Below are 17,429 nucleotides of genomic sequence, written 5' to 3'. Positions count from 1 at the left end.
ACCGTTTGGTTGTATTTATCTTGTTCACTGCGATCCTTTAACATCAGATAATGCTTTTAAGTATATATTGGTTGCAGTGGATTTGTGCACTAGATTCCTTTGGGTTTGGCCGCAACGTAGTGCTGACGCTCAAACTGTTATATTAGATTTGCGTGTGTTTGTAGGGACATTTGCCTGTGGCACCTTCCATTCTGACGAAGGTCCTGCTTTTGCCTCTAAGGCGTACCAGGATACGATGAAGTCTCCGAGGGTGCAGGTGCAATTCTTGTCTCCATATCGACCTGAGGGATGAACTGTGACTTAAAGCAATCTTGAACAGCTAGGGTATTAGGTACTGGTTGGGCTGGTTGACTCATCTATATGGTGGTCAACGTGCACTTAATAATCTCCCAAGAAAATCTCTGGGTGGGCAGACTCCATACAAAATGCTCTTGGGCATTAAAATATTTGTGCCAGACCTTGATGGTCTAGACGTTGTGGCAGCTGCCATAACGTTTGACGTAGATAACCATTGTGCTATATTACAGGATCTACAAAAGTCTTGTGATACACAAGCGAAAGTCCATTTGCCCTCTTTGACGGATGCAGGATGCGGCTGTGCAGATTCCAGTTTCTGGCTGGCTTCCTAAAGTTGGAGATCTGGTCCAAGAGAAGGTGGAGAACAAAAAAGACTTTGGTCCATCATACTGTGCACCAGCCAGAGTCCTTGGTTTAAAAGACATCGTATTGTGATTCTGCCTCCACTACCTGGATATAAGGAGAATCGTTAACATTTCAATTGCGCATGTCAAGCATGTCAAGCTACACCATATGGCCGATACTGAATTGTATGTCTACTAGAATCCCAGGCCGGAATACATCACTGAATCTGTTGGCTTCTGTTTCCTCAACAACTCCCCAACAAATGGAGTGAAGATGGAATCTTCAATTGATTTATTGCCTGTTTTACCTTCAACATATACCACCGAGGATAATGAATATGCTTCTTCACCAGTTGAAGTTATAATTGACATTCCTGAAAGTACAATTCATTCACCTTCCATTGCAGTCCAGCCCTCGTTGGTTCAGCTGGGGTCCAGTGGTTACTATATGGACCATAATAGCTTTTCTTCCGATACATGTTCGTTGCAATCATCTGTGGCGGAGCCCCTACACGTATCAATTTTTTCATCTCCTGGTTCAAAAATACTTAACTGGTCTCGCCCGGACATACGTCTGGATGGTGCTGACGGTGTTGTTCCTCTTCATGTGGATTGGGTTTGTAACTGTGTTTTTCCTGTTAATTAATGGCCAATACTTACTGAACGCTTTGCTTTGAACTTAGTTAACCGAGTTCCCACCCCTCATACTTCATCTCATAAAATGAAAAGAGATCAAGCCCCAGTTAATATTTCAGCCTTCCCAACTGTTGATGGTATAGTTTGGGATAAAGTACCATTCGATATCCATGGCCCGACCGAGATTTTGAACATTCCATACATGTTCTGCGTTTCTTTAGGAGATGTGGTTTTGCCTGGAATACACTTGGATGACTAGGATGTTAACGTTTTTCATGGTTTTCAGATTTAAAATATTATACTGCTTTTGATACTGAGGATTTGTATTTGAATTCTGCAAATTATGCTGATTTATTCTGTTACCAACATTATGGCCATAATTTTTTTACACAAAACCAATTCTCAGAGACCATATTTTAATCATACCAAGTGGGAACACTGCCTAACCCCGTTGGGAACACTGCCTAGCCCTGTTACTGGGGAGCTACAAGAAGTAAATATATGTTTTTACTGGTTACAAACTTTCTGGCTGTGTCCTATTTTTATAAGATGAAGATACCCACCTAAACAGGTGTGGGATTTTTAGGTGCATATATAGAAGCTTGGGTAAGACAATCAGTTTAAATAGGGCAGCCCTGCTTATCGAGAGTAGGAGCCTTCACCATGTCCTTGCCTCCACCCTTCAATCTGGAGGGCCCATCCCAGATCGTGCCTGTGAAATTCCACCCTATCTACTGTTATGTATATACCCGTGTATTGAAAGCCCTTCAGCACCCAGTACAGCAGGCATGCACCACCTGCCAGGCGCTGCCAAGGCACAAGCAGGAACACCACCAATTTCGACAGGTTAATGCGCACGACCGAGTAGTCTCCAAAGATTGAACTGCTAGGATACGGAGTTAGACTGGTTTGGGTCAGTCAGGTAAAGCAAAATGTTGTAGGCATAGAGTGAGATCACGTCCTCCCAAACTGGGTTCCAACGTAGTTCCCTAATATGGGCATCCACCCTCACCTAGATGGTCATAGGCTCCACCGCCAGTGCAACCAGCAGGGGCGAGAGAGGACCCCTGTGCCTAGTTCTCCAACCAATGTCAAATTTTAAGGATATTTTCCGACTGATCCAGAGCTGCACCCATGGCTTAGAGGAGCTGGACCCATGCCAAGTGTTCTGGCCCAATCCCTGTCCTTGTCAACACCGCCATGAGGTACCGCCAGTCCAATGAGCCAAACACCTGATTGGTGTCCAGCTCCAGCAGGACCCCTGGTTCCTCCAACTCCCTCTATATTGCCAGGCACTCAAACAGCCATCTCAAGTTGTATCTCGTGGATATATGGGAAATATACACGGACTGGTCCAGTGTATTAACCGCTTAACCGCGGCAGCAATTCCGTTGCGGTGCGGCAGTTTAGCGCAGTGGGCGGGCCGCAACGGCCAACAGATGTGCGCAGCACTACGGAGTGCGACCCTTGACCCTGTTTCCAGGCAGGTCGCTCCCCACACCGCACAGCTCCATCGGTCTGTGCCCATGTCCTGAGCCCAGCTGCTGCTGAAAGTTCGAGGCCCGCCTCCAACCGCAGGCTACCACCTGCGCCTCATCCTTGGTGGCCAGTGGTAGGCCCTAGGTTTGCTTACTTGCTTCCCTGCCTATTTTTGCTGTTGTTGCCGGTTATTGTTATGGTATATTTGTGCTTGTTTTTCTCCTTTCATTCCACCTGCTTTGTTGTGCCTGTTTCTGTTATTGTTATTACTTATTTGTGCTCGTTTTTCTCCTCCTTCATACCCCCTGCCTTGTTGTGCCCGTTTCTGCCTTCTGTATCCTTCGCCGGTACCGCTTTCCCACCACTGCATCTCCACCCCCCCCGTTCCCATTCGTCTGCTCCCCCTCCCAGCTGCTTTCTCCCTTCCACCTCCCCTTCTTATGGCGGCCGCTGGCACGCCTAAGGCAAGCCAGTCTGCACCTGGACCACGCCTAGCACTAGAACCCCTGCCTCCGCGAACGCCACAGCATCCGCCTCAGCTACGATGCCAGCAACCTCCACACACTCAACATCGGACGTGCACACTCCTGCTTCCAGGCCGCCCCGAAGCGCTCCCAAGGACCCTTCTCCTGCCGGAACTGCAGCTTCACCAGCAGCAGACCCACAAACCCACCAACCAGGACAGCACGCAACCACCTCAGATGAATACTTCTGAACACCCGCTCCGCACGCAAACACGCCATCGAACTCTGGGACCTGCTCAACACATCCTCCCCGGACGTCACCTTCCTGACAGAGCCCTGGATAAACGACTCCTCGGCACCAGACATTGCTATAGCCATCCCGGACGGCTACAAGATCACCCGCAGAGACCGCATCAACGGAGTAGGAGGTGGAATCGCCATCATCCACAAGTCCAGCCTCAAGGTCTCAACCAACTCCGACGACACCCTCAACACCGCCAAACACCTGCACTTCCAGATCCGCACTGATCCCAACACCACCCTCAGAGGAACTCTGATCTACAGGCACCCCGGACCCAGACCACAGTTTAGCGACTCCATAGCCGACTTCGTCAGCACACACACCCTTGCGTCCAAGAACTAGATCCTCCTCGGGTACCTAAACTTCCACCTCGAGAACAACAACAACACCAATCCCACCACCATGATCGACAACCTCGCCAAACTCGGACTCAGACAGCTCATCACGACTCCCACCCACTCCGCCGGACACACGCTTGATCCCATCTTCTCCGCAAGCTTCCACATCTCCTTCAGTAACACCACCGAACTCCACTGGACCGATCATCACTGCATCCACTTCACCTTCAAGAAACCTGCCACGCACCACCGCACCCAACAGATCCCCCGCCACTGCTGGAGCTAAATCACTGAAGACCAGCTACTCACCACCCTTGTCCACAGCCCACCCAGACACCCTCGACGGCGCCACCAGCAACCTCAGGCGCTGGATCGACAACTGCGCCAACACCCTCGCCCCGATCAAGAACCCCTCCAACAGACGCACCAACAAGACTGCCAGCTGGTTCACCGCAGACCTCCAAGCAAAACTTCCGAAAGCTGGAGAAGAAATGGCGCCACGAACAGACACCAGAGAACCAAGCAGCCCACAAGAACGCCATGCGCCAACATCACCACCTCATCAGATCCGCCAAAAAGACCTCCTTCAAGGACCGCCTCAACAACAACTCACACAATAGCTAAGAGCTCTTCAACATTGTGAAGGAACTCTCCAACTCCAGCACCAACAACATCCCACCCTCGCAAGACCTGTGCAACTCCCTGGCCTCCTTCAGTCGCAAGATCGCAGACATCCACAACATCTTCAACAACCAGTTTACCACAGCAGCCAACGAGTCCTCAGACCCCGCGGCCATCACCCACGGCGACCCCCTACTCACCTGGACCAACATCAACAACGACGACACCATCAAAATCATGAGCACCATCCACTCCGGCTCCCCATCAGACCCATGCCCTCACCATATCGTCAACAAAGCCAGTGCCACCATCCCACCCCACCTCCGCAAAGCCATCAACATCTCCTTTGAGACTAAGACCTTCCCAGAGAGCTGGAAGCACGCCGAGATCGACGCCCTGCTCAAGAAACCAAAAGCAGACCCCAAGGACCTCAAGAACTTCAGGCCCATCTCCCTGCTCCAGTTCCCGGCGAAGGTCATCGAGAAAACTGTCAACAAACAGCTGACCCGCTACCTCGAGGAGAACAACATCCTGGATCCGTCCCAGTCCGGATTCCGCAGCAACTACAGCACCAAAACTGCCCTCATCGCCAGCATCGATGACATAAGGGCCCTGCTGGATAACGGCGCGACCGCGGCCCTCATCCTCCTGGACCTTTCCGCTACTTTCGACACAGTCTGCCACCGCACTCTACGCACTCGCCTCCACAACGCAGGAATCCAAGGCAAAGCATTGGACTGGGCCACCTCCTTCCTATTTGGCAGAACGCAGGGCGTCCGCCTGCCCCCCTTCCGATCCGAAGCCATCAATATCATCTGTGGCGTACCCCAAGGATCTTCCCTCAGCCCGACATTGTTCATCATCTACATGGCCCCGCTCGCCCACGTTGCCAGACTGCACAACCTCAACATCATCTCGTACGCCGACGACACACAACTGTCTCGCTCACCAAGAACCACTCAGCGCCAAAACCAGCCTCCACCAAGAAATGAAAGCCATCGCCGAATGGATGAAGAACAGCCGCCTGAAGCTGAACTTGGACAAGATGGAGGTCCTACTCCTCTGCTCCACCCCCTCTGCCTGGGACGACTCCTGGTGGCCGACGGCCCTGGGACCAGCACCAACACCCATCGACCACGCATGCACGCATGCAACCTGGGATTCATCCTCGATTCAACACTCTCCATGACCAAGCTAATCAACGCCATCTCATCCTCCTGTTTCAACACCCTCCGCTGGCTCCGAAAGATCTACAGGTGGATCCCCACCGACACTAGAAGAACGGTCACCCAGGCCCTCGTCAGCAGCAGACTGGACTACGGAAACCCCTTTACGCAGGAGCCCTGGCCAAACTGCTAAAACGACTGCAACGTATACAGAACGGCTCTGTACGCCTGATCCTCGACATCCCTCGCCACAGCCACATCACACCCCACCTGAGAGACCTGCACTGGCTTCATGTCAACAAGAGGATCATCTTCACGCTCCTCAACCACGCACACAAGGCACTCCACAACACCGGACCAGCTTACCTCAACAAACGACTCACCTTCCACACTCCGAACAGCCAGCTCCGCTTCGCCGACCTCGCCACCGTCCCCCGTATCTGGAGAGTGACCACCGCCGGCAGATCATTTTCCTACCTCGCCACCGAGTCCTGGACCACCCTCCCCATCCTCCTATGGCTGACCAAAGACCTACTTACCTTCAGGAGGCTACTCAAGGACCTGGCTGTTTGAGCAGTAGCAGCAGCCCCCTCCCTCCCCCCAGCACCATGAGACCCTCACGGATGAGTAGTACGTCTTACAAATGTCTTGATTGATTAATAGTGCTCGCGACGGCCGTCAGAAGCAGCAAAGGGGTTTGTACGTCAACAAATCGGAACAAGTGATTTACCAACACCGTGGATAAGATCTTCACTTTCAGGTTCAACAATGCAATGGGCCTCTAGGAGGCACATTGATTTACTGGCTTGTCTTCCTTGTGTACCATCACGATTGACGCTGTTTGGAGATCGCTCAGTATGGATCCCTCCTTTTTCGCTTCACATAACATTTCCCTGAGACAGTCAGTCAGCTTACCCCTGAGGCATTTACAGAATTCAGAAGGAATCCCATTGGGACTGAGGACCTTCCCTTGTTTAGCTGTTTAATCGCCTCCCTAATCTCAACTGCTATATTGCCGTCGTTGAGTGCAGGGGTTGGGATGTCATTGAAGAATGGAAGGCACTGTTCCCTCTCTGTCCCTGTCCTGAAATCATACAGCGTTCGCAGATGCGTGGCAAATGCCTCTGCTTTATCGGCTGCTGTTTGGGCCATGCCTCCCTTGCCGTTTCTCACCTCTGGGACCCATTGACTTCCCTCTCCCAGCCAGACAGTACCAGTAACTTGCTTGCCTTGTTCCCCACCTCATAAAGCTTGTGCTGCTTGGCCCTTAAATGAGCCCGAGCCTCCCGCTCCGCCAACCTGCAGTATTCATCCCTGGCAAGCGCAATTTTATGTGTGAAGTCCAGAGCGGGACTGCAAAATTGAACGTATTTAAACATAAACTGAGGAAAATTCCTGCCTAGCCCTGATGACAATGATATTCATGAACCAAGAGTCAAATCATGGGTTGAAAGTACCCTATATGTGGGCTAGATTTTCATTTTACAAGCAGAAAAAGTTTAGTCTATCACATCAAAAATGCGTTTCTGCGCAGCAGACCGAATGAACTCACATATTTGAAGGTGCTTTTGTATTTGATAATGAAGTAAAATGCACCTTTATGAAATAAAATATTTGCCTATGATCACACAATTTGAGACAATTGCGGTCGGCCATTTTGAGACATATAGTGGCCCCATGTGTCATTATGCGAAGGCTAACTATATATCGGATGTGCTGAACCTGGGCATGTTGGTTATCAAACATGTTGGAATCATACCCCAATACTGTTACCAGTGTTGGAGGTATGATTCCATGCACAAGGTGAGTGCTCCCGGTACCAGCCTTCCAGGGTCTGCCAGCAAGCTAGTGCTGCTATCGACCCAAGACAAGATTCTGGCCTCCTGCTGCTGAGGTGAGCTCGAGCAGGGGGGAGGCAGAAAAATAGGTTTCTTTTCATAGGGAAGTGTGACCACGTCCCAGACAGGACTTAGTGTATTGGGAGTACCACCAGACCGCTTTGAAGGACACATTTGGTGCCCTCCTTAGACACTCTAGTTGGAACTAGTTCAGGGAGCCCTGAGCTCCCACTCTGGTGCAAAACTGGAAAAAGGACATGGGAGTATCCGCCCCTCGGTCGAGCCTCTCCTCTGAGACGGGCTCTTGAATCGTCCCAACCCTTTCCCTGGGGTACTAAAAGGCTTACATGTGGGTGGCTCTTCAGATTCGTTGTGGGACAAGATTCAAACCAGAAACCACCTCAACTTCAACCATCTGGGCACTTTGGACTTCGCTGGACTTTGCCTTGAACAGAGATTGCACTAAGGAAGACTCCAGCTGCTCCTGTTCTTCAAATCTTTTTTGTCACCTGTGCCTGTGCTTCATCCATGTTCCTCTTCAGCCTATGGAAATCAAAGACACCCAAAGAAAGCTCCATTGGAGTGAGGGAGTCACTTCCTTGCATCTGCAGGCACCACCAACGAAGCTGACCGGTCTCAGCAAGTTTGAGGCCTGTATCCCTCGTCGGAACTGCTGGAACAGAATCCCTCTTCACTGTGTTGACTTTCCGTTGCCAAGGCTTGTTGTGTTGACCCTGCCCTCCAGAGATCTTCAGGCTACAAGATGCTCTAGCCCCCAGTATCTCTTCCTGCCAAGATCTTTGTCCCCACTGGATCCTCTGCACAGTGGGCTGCTCAAGGTCCACTTGCGACTCCTGTGCCTTAGGCCTGTGGGTCCTTCTGAGGGTCTTCTTTTACTTCAGTGGGCTCCTGTGCTTGCTCAGGGCCTGCTCTGACTCTCCTGCAATTGATGAGTAACTTGGACCTTGCTGGTCCAACATTGCACCTTCTTTGTTTACCACATCTGTTGCTGCTGCCAAGGCTTTTTGGTGCTTCCGCTCGACACCGACCACCTGGTTCTTGGATTCTGACGTGGAACAACTTGTGAATGGCACCTGGTCTTCCACAGCATCGCCTGGTCCTCACAGCTACAGCAACAAGGTCACCGTCACCCCTCCTGCATATTCCATCATCGTTGGTCATTCGTCTTCCATGCCTGTTGGTCACCTCCAAGTGGCATGGACTCTGTCCCTTCTGTTTGCAGGAACTCCTTTTAAAGAATCCACCCTTGCTTTCCACCGGACACTTTCACCTTTTTTGCCAGCGGCGTCTTTTCTTAAGTCATCCATTGTGGTCTACAGAGGTTTCCAACATCACTTCTCACCTATGCACCCGGCTTCCATGGTGTAGGTTTTCTGGTTCCTGGGGTATCCACATGTGGGGTGACTCTCCAACCTTCTGTCTTACACTGGGTTTCTCTGGGGTCCGCTGCAACTGTGACTTTCCCCTTGACTTGTATTGAGTATGCGCCTGTGTTTCTACTCTGCACATAGCCTCCGTGGGGCTTCTGGGTACATTCCTCAGGTAGTTCCTTGTGTCCCTGGGTCTTCTGGTCCAAGTCCCGACTTCAGTTGCAGTTCGTATTCCCCCTAGAGACCACTGTGTGTTTGTGCTTACTTACCCGTTTACATTTGAAGTAAAGTGTGTACTGTGTTTATATCTGCAGGCAGGAGATATACCAATGTGTTAGTGAGTTTGTATAATAAATAGACTTATTTTTATAACTACACTGTGTGGTTCTTTTTCGTTTAATCTACACTATATTATCAGTTCTGGTGAAAAAATCTGCTCAACACTCCTTAACACTAAGCCTGAAGGCTGCTCTCCACAGCAACTAATTTCAGAGCTGTCTATGTTTGTCTAAGACCACTAAAATCACCATATGGGTCGCCTCGATTAGTGCAGGGTGCTTCACTTAAAACAAGTATGTGCATATATACCAAGCCAGCCTCCTACACTGACATCCAAAGCAGACTTGAGTGCTGTGCTGGGGAGCAACAAGCAAAGAATCTTTGTAGAAAAGCTTTCAAAGGGCTCGTGACAGCAGGAAAACAACAGGTTTTCAGCCATAAATGATGGAATCAGGGGGTAGTGCGACGTAGAGTCACTGTGCATGGACTTCTGGTCTTACACCAGTAGTGGTCATTTGAAAGTGTCTCGTGAAAAGGGATGATTGCGCCAAATAGAGGATTTTTTGATTTACACAAATCTAAATTCTGCTAAATAGACAACCACATTGAATTTGCTTTTCAATATCTTTGGTTTGGATTCCCAATAAAGGACCTAAAGAGGGGCCCTAGTACTAGTATCAATGCAGGCATTACCACAGCAGCACCTACATCCACGTCTTTTTTAATGGAAGTGGAAAGATACAGGAAAGGGATCAAAGCAAAATACAACAAATGCCAAAATGCGATAAAAAGACCAGAAGGGGGTACAACAGATCGCTCAGAGACAAGAAAAGAAGGCTACGTGACCAGGTCCAAGACACAGAAGTGTGAGAAATTGGCAGAAGTAGTTACATCCATTTGTTCTAGGGACTTGTGTACAATTAATGTTACTATGCATAGTGAGAAATTGAATGATATTGCGATTGTCAACGTATCACAGCATGTTCTTAGTGACGATGAAATAAAACTAGTGTCCAAAGGTCTGAATTTCTGTCCGGTTTATGGGCCAAATTTCGCTTAAATACATATTGATGTTTTTACACTGGTTCGTAAAATCAAACTGAAATTTAAAAGTGTGTTACGACTCAGAATACATCTATAGTAACATGTAGCAACAGGACTATTCAGGATATGCATAATGTACGAACGCTTCTAACATTAACTGAAGAGGAACACAATGTCTCTACAAAGGCACACATTTTACATGACCTAGATATACCCAGAGACTTTAGTTCAGACGGTGGCCTTAAATCAAAGTCAACTTTCCAACCTGTGCTGAGAAGGGAAAATGCCCTTGAAATTAAAAATGGTTCTATTCTCTAAACGCTATTTAGGAAACTAACAGCGTGTAATACTATATTACGTGCGGACAACTGCCCACCGAGATCACAAGTAGAATCCATACCACTTGGGGAGTTAACATGTATTAGACGTAATTGCAGCGAAGATACTGTGTTTAAGAGGGAAATGGAAAATGCCATTTCCAGATTTAAAGCCAGGGGCCACAGCCGGAAAAGACTTGTCAAGGCCAAAAATAAAGCTTTGGACCTTAATCGACAAAAACTACTTACAAACAAATTTAAGAACAAGAAGGGGACGAAGTTTAAGGATAAGTTCTCCCTATTAACACCCTACAATTCAGCCATATATGTGCTCTATAAAATTCTAAAGAAGCACTGGCATATCTTGCATGTGGACCAGATTGTAAGCCAAATTATACCAGTAAGACCAACTGCTCTGTTTAAACGGGTCAAACTCTACACAATACTTTATGCCCAAATTTCTATAATCCCAATATGCGTAAGAAGGACACACATTGAATGCGGTCACCACCAGTTGGTTTCTATAAGTGAGGGCATTGTAATGTATGTCAATATGCCCTAGATAAAACTAAAAGCTTTAAATACAATACCCACATGGAATATAAGATTAGATTGTTCATGAACTGCAATACTAAATCCATTGGGTACTGTATTATCTGTCCCTGCAAGAAGATATATGTTGGTAGCACTATCAGACCAGACAAAGAGAGAATGCAAGAACATATACAGGCATTCAGGAATGTGAATACCACGTATCCCTTGGCCGTACACTTCAATTCTACACATGGCACAGTAGAGCTGATTCAGGTTAGATTTAACGGATTAGAAACTGCAATTGACAACCCCAGAGGGGGTGATAGAGCCGGTTTGGATTAACAAATTGAGAGCTGTGGATTTTGGCCTAAATATTGACAGGGAGCTGTCAGTATTTTTGAAAGATCGAAATATTGGGAAGGAGGGCATTAGAGGGCATTAGTGTTTGCCTTTTCTCCTCCAAGTTCAAAATCTTAATAACCTGAGAACAGAATTCATATCCACCTGTTCAACACATACATGAAAGCCTTGCAAACTCATGCTGTATTTTGTATAAGATTCAATGTACATTTATCACTAACTGTTCCAATGCTTTGTGGATATGATCAAAATGCTGATATGGGTAGACTTGTATACTATTGTAAGTTATATCCCTTGTAATGTATCCAGACTGCTAAAAATAAATGTGCAATGTGAACTCTGGGCAGTCAAGGGGACATAGAAAATAAGGTGGACTGTTACATCATGCCTTGTTCTCTTTGGTATCCATATCAGTGCTCATTTACATCTTCTTTACTCAACCTCTCCGATCAACTCATATGGCTGGGTCCATTTCTTCTGTGCTTACTAGTGTATACACTTACCTTTTGTAGGGTTTTCACCATGTATTAACATCTATCTAGTACATTATTGCATGTTACTTTTCCTGTTGTTACTTATGTCAGCCTATACAACATGGCACATTTAGATGCATACGGATGTAGTCATTACATCACTCACCTTGGGTGGTTGGTGGATATCATATTTTTTTTTTACATATTTCAGGATTATTTAGCTGCGGTCTAAAATGATTACTTTCCCTCGGTGGTTCATTATTGAAACATTATACCATAAAAAGTGAGTGTGCTGCAATTCTTTATAGCCGTTTAGGAATACCGGTGTCTTTGACACAATGAATATAACTGTTTAAATTTCAAATTCTGCTCTCCCTTAGTGATTAAACTAACGATACTTGAAATGCTAATTTGTAGATAAATCACATGTTCGCGTGGCTACTTCTATTATTAGTAACATCATCGAGTTGCAAAAGAAATGGGGATGTGCTCATTTCAAGAAGGCGCTGACATATTTTGCTAGAAACATCATGCATTGGGTCCGCTCTCTATTTCCACTACTTGCTCGATTTGAATGAGCAATGCCGCTGGGAGTATTTATTCTGGCGTGGGAAACAGGTAACTCGAGGACTTTCTCCAGAGTGACCTAGCGTAGCGGGACACTTTATCACATGCCAGGTAAGATTCCTTTGGTTTTAGTTGCTCTCTACTTAGGTCTATGACACCGAGTATAATGATGTAAAGTATAGGATAAATGAATACGCACTACAACTATTAAATGTGTGTATTGATATATGACCATTTCATAGAGGGGCAGGTGGCCATTCCATTCTCGACTTCTTAACTGGGGGCACCGTTTCTGACCCGGCTGTGATGACTATCGCCAATCTTTAATGTATTGGATAGTATTAGTTATTAAAAGTCTACAACTGATGAGGCATGTTACAGGAATAAGGGCAATAGTCTTTTTCTTTGACGTACCAGTCCCTGCAACTTGAACGACTAAGGGGGTTGTGAGAGCCGGTGTTTTGGAATTGTATGCATAGAATGCAATCACCGGGTGGGAGATAACCTGACGGGCTCTTTGTTTTTTACTTCACATAGGTCTAGTACAGCTGTAACTAATGATGCTACACCAATATTTGCATAACTATTGCTTCTGAGTTTCGACTTATTTCAACATGTGGTTTGACTTTTTACTATTTATAAGTTTATAAATGTATAGGATTGCCACATGCTTAGCATATAAGCATTATGATCGCCCTCATTTTTCGAATTTGACACTGAGGGTGTACCTTATCAATAGGTTACTCCTCACTATATTTACAAGAGTGTTTCCGACTTGTCCCCACATTTTACAGATACTTCTTTTGATTTTAGATTACGTATTTGTGCATGTTTTTGAAAATTGGATACACCGAAACATAATATTACTCAACAATCACTGTCTTTTTAGGATTACACATTGGTGAAAAGTGTTCCGAAGGTATACAATATTTACATTAGAAGGTTATATGCAAGTAACACCCCATATATATGGCTGCTATTTACGATGTAAGGATTGGAAGCACATTTGAAATGTCATTTTGTGACCACCTTTAAACACTATGTATTTGTTTTAAATTCGTTTTTTAATTAATTGGATTACGGGCACTCTGCCACTCAAATATGGAGTAGCAGTAAAATGTAATTCTTAGCTGCCCAAATCCTGTTGTTGAATTACCTACGGTCTTCAAGACAATTGACCTTATAATAAGTTATCAATCTTTTTACTAATAGTGTCTTACTCTGTATTGACAGTTTTAACTGCAAACATAACCAGAAGAGTGGATTACCGCCATTGCTGTAGTTTATCCCGAACAATTTAGGGATTCAAACAATTTACTTATCATCTTTACTATTTTACTATTACGGTATACGTTCATTTAACAAAGGTATGCACTGTAGGGTACAAAGTAACTATTACTTTATGACATGAAGATGCTGTTTGCAAAGGGGGAGAAAAGGTAGCCCTTTAACCTGCAACACAGCTTGGTTGTGAATGTATTTCAATTAGAACTATTGGCAACTGTCACGGACCAGACTGAACTCTTATTTTTTCAAATAATTTACATTTCTCTACTGAGTTGAATTTGTACCTCCCTGCCCCCTAATATTAGCCTTGAAAATAGTTTGTAACTACGTTTTTGCGTATTTGATAAGTAAAGAAATGAAATATGTACATTCATTTACATGCAATCAGAAAACGTATTCTATTTTTGCTTTGCAAGATAGATTTTGTTGATAAAACGATTTAAACGCATGTGTCCACTATCAACATTGTTTGCTGTAAAAAAAATATGATGCATTATTCAGTAAGATTATTTACATTCAATTTACCAAATATAAAGCTTTCGTTGACCTTCAACAAATGGTCTTAAACTCTGTCTGGACATGATACATGAACGTTTTTGTTCCTGAATACTGATATTTTGAAATCCCAGAAAGACCCAATGAAAAACACGTTTGCTTTTCAGCATCACTGCATTAGAAGCATACACTGCTCAAACCCTCTACCCACACCTTCATGCCACACACGAGAACGTTCAATTCGACCACTGATGTCTATACTTACCACTTCTGTACTCTTCGGAATTTCTTAGGAAGAGACATCCATCCTTGTCCACTGAGCAGTGAGGAAAGTGTGTGGAAGTGGGGTCTTATAGCTGGCAGTAGAGCGCGGAGTCCACAGTGTGGACTCCAATTAATGGTGTAAAATTCCGGCCAGCACTAAAGACCATCATCTTCTCACCTTCTAGAACACGATGACTCGCAGGGAAGGGGGCAAAGGCAGAGCCCAGCTGCAATGCAAGATGGTGGACAGTTTCAAAACGCACTAAATTGGGAATTCCTGCCCAAGAGCCGCGCAGGAAGGACGAACTGGTATTTTCTTAGAGAAGACACCAAACTGGCAATGTCTACGAGCGTGCTTCTAATGAGGCATTTCTCTCCCAGATGTAAGAGGAGCAGAAATAGAATACATGGGAATGCATTGAACAGGCAGGAAAAGATGAATGCAGGCGCTGAGGTGGAAGTGTTACCTAAAAGGTTAATAGAAAGCCCTAAAGAGAAAATAGGATCATACCCACAAACAAAGCAAGTCTTAGGGCAGTTGCCTGTCTCGGAGACATTACAAAGCGCAGGTACCACATGAATTGCGTGGACGGGCATTCCCTGAACAACCGTTCAGCGCAGATAGTTTGCAGGAAGATGCTGCAGAGCCACAGGCAGAGCTTATGGACGAATTGGAACCTGAAGATGAGCAAGGACTGCTGCCAGAGGAAGAACAGGAAGGGCCCAAGCTCTTGCTTCTTGACGAGCAGGATTTTGCGGGGCTAATATCCCTACACATAGCAGTACTAGCGCAGCTAGACCTACATGCGGCCGGGGGGGAACGAGGGCAGGCATTTCCGGTGGAACAAGCAGAGGAGGTGTTGCTGGTGCAGGAGCTTTTTGAACACGCAGATGAACTACTTTTGGGACAGCACGAAGAGGAAGCATCACTGGAGCACTTCTTTGCGGGGGCATCATCTTCACAGTCGCTTGTTGGGCAGACAACGGGGGTCTTTTTGGGACAAGCCTTGGGACAACAGATTGGAGTGAGTTGACAGGAGGGCTTGCGGGCGGAAGCACAAGGGCAGCTGGAGGACGCCGGTGTATCACAGGAGGCGCGACTCGGGGTGTCAGAAAGTTTGCAATTTTTTGGGCAGTCATCTGTGCTAGTGGGACAGGCTTTGGGACAGGAAGGTGCGCTATCACAAGAGCTGCGTTTTGCGCACGGGTCACTTTTGGGACAAGCGGTATCACAAGGGTTGCGTTTTGGGCACGGGTCACTTTTGGGACAAGGGGGGTCACAGCAGGCTCGTTTGGGAGGACACGGGCAGGGCTTGGGGCACGGAGGAGTGGGCTTGCAAGACTCAGGCTCCGGGCATTTATTTTCACAGTCGCAGCGGCTGTGAGCCGAAGCAAGCGGGCAGCAGGGCTTCGGAGGGCAGGCAGGGGCTTTGTCGGGGCAACAAGAAGTCTTCTTGGGACAGGCAGAAGATGGTTCACAGGCTTTGGGGCATTTAAGGGCGGCATTACTGGGGCAGGTCATCCTGGGGCAGGCCTCAGCGGTGTCACAGGACTTTTTCTTGGCGGCACAGGCACATTTAGGTGGGAGGCATTCCTTGGAGACATCGCAGGGACACACGTCCACTTTTTTAAAGGCGTCTTGGCAGCCGACTTTAGGGGTGGCAGCGCACGTCCGGCTAGGAGAGCAAGACATTCCGCAGGAAGATTTGGGGGCGCAGTCTGCTTTGGACGAGCAGCTGCTGCTTGAAGACGCTAGCATGGTACTGGAGGAGCTGGAGGAGCCGCAGCTTGAGCAGGAATTGCTGGTTTTGGGGGGACAGGCAGTTTTGGCGCCGGAGCCGGGGCAGCCTCTATTGGAAATAGCAGTACAGGCACGGCTGGCGGCAGCAGCGCGGGAGCAGGAGCTGCTGGGGGGGCAGGCTCTGGGGCAGGCCGCGTTTGAGGAGCCGTTACCCGAACAGTTTTTGCTGGCAGGGGCTGCGCACGTTAGGCTGGCAGAGGCAAGGCGGGCGCAGGTATTGCTAGTGGATCCGCTCGCGCAAGTACTGGAGCCGTTGGTACGGGGGCAGGTGAAGCTGCGAGCACAGGCCGCGGGGCAGGACGTGCCCGACGTTGAGCTTGGCAGGGCGTTCGAGGAGGTGTTGGCGGCACGGAGGTCGACGGCACATTCACTGCTGGGGGAGTTCAGACTGGGCGAGTCGTGGCGGGGGAAAGAGGCGCTGCGGCGGACGGGGCTCCTGGATCTTCTCTGGGACGCGTATCCGCATCCGGACATTTTCGGTAAAGCGAAGACGGTGTGGTAAGGTTGGCACAGGTGCGGAGGGAGCACGCGAGTTCGGAGGCACTGCGTCTGCGCGGGAGGCAGGGAGAGGGTGGGAAGAGGCGCGAGGTGGGGCGCGCGGCCTTGGTCAGGAAGGGGAGGAGGCGGGAGTGAAGGTAGCCTGCAGGCTTGTCTATTATCCGCGTCCGATGACGCGCGTGGGCAGGCGATGTCATTCACTGTGATGAAAGCATGACGCGCCCGGCAGCGGGCGATACCATCTGCTGTTTCTTACGCAAAGTACACGCTGTAGTGACCAGCTTTCGCATACAGTCAGTTGTAACTGGTGTTGAATGTTAAGCACCGTATTAACTTCTCTTGACCGAGTGAGTACTGGATGTTACGTTGACAAAACACCCCACCCCCCCAGGCTACCGATGGAAGCGGCGGCTTTAGGCGGGGTGTATGGATTTACTACAGCTGTGTCATCATCACGTCACCCTACGTCATAAAGTGTTACCACAGATGAAGCCTAGCAACGTTGCCAGCCTAGCAAGGTTGAACTTTTTATCCTTCATGTTTCCTACACTAGAAATGTGTTCTTGCTAAATATCCAGTGAAATGCATTACAATAATAAAATACTGGCTAGTTGTGCATCCAGAGCGGGCGCAAT

General features: G+C 47.7%; 1 protein-coding gene across 1 annotated transcript in view; it reads right to left on the bottom strand.

The window, feature by feature from the left end:
- LOC144756317 (uncharacterized) overlaps nt 1-16,846 on the bottom strand; it is a 131,760-nt gene extending 114,914 nt beyond the window's left edge. The window contains exon 1 of the mRNA XM_078646012.1: nt 14,497-16,846. Coding sequence (XP_078502138.1) covers nt 15,052-16,770 — 1,719 coding nt within the window. The 5' untranslated portion in view covers nt 16,771-16,846 and the 3' untranslated portion in view covers nt 14,497-15,051. The remainder of the gene's footprint in view (nt 1-14,496) is intronic.
- Nucleotides 16,847-17,429: the final 583 nt, after the last annotated feature.

This window comes from Lissotriton helveticus, chromosome 5_1, assembly GCF_964261635.1.
Source record: "Lissotriton helveticus chromosome 5_1, aLisHel1.1, whole genome shotgun sequence".
Lineage (NCBI taxonomy): Eukaryota > Metazoa > Chordata > Amphibia > Caudata > Salamandridae > Lissotriton > Lissotriton helveticus.
This window is presented reverse-complemented; position numbering and strand designations above follow the sequence as displayed.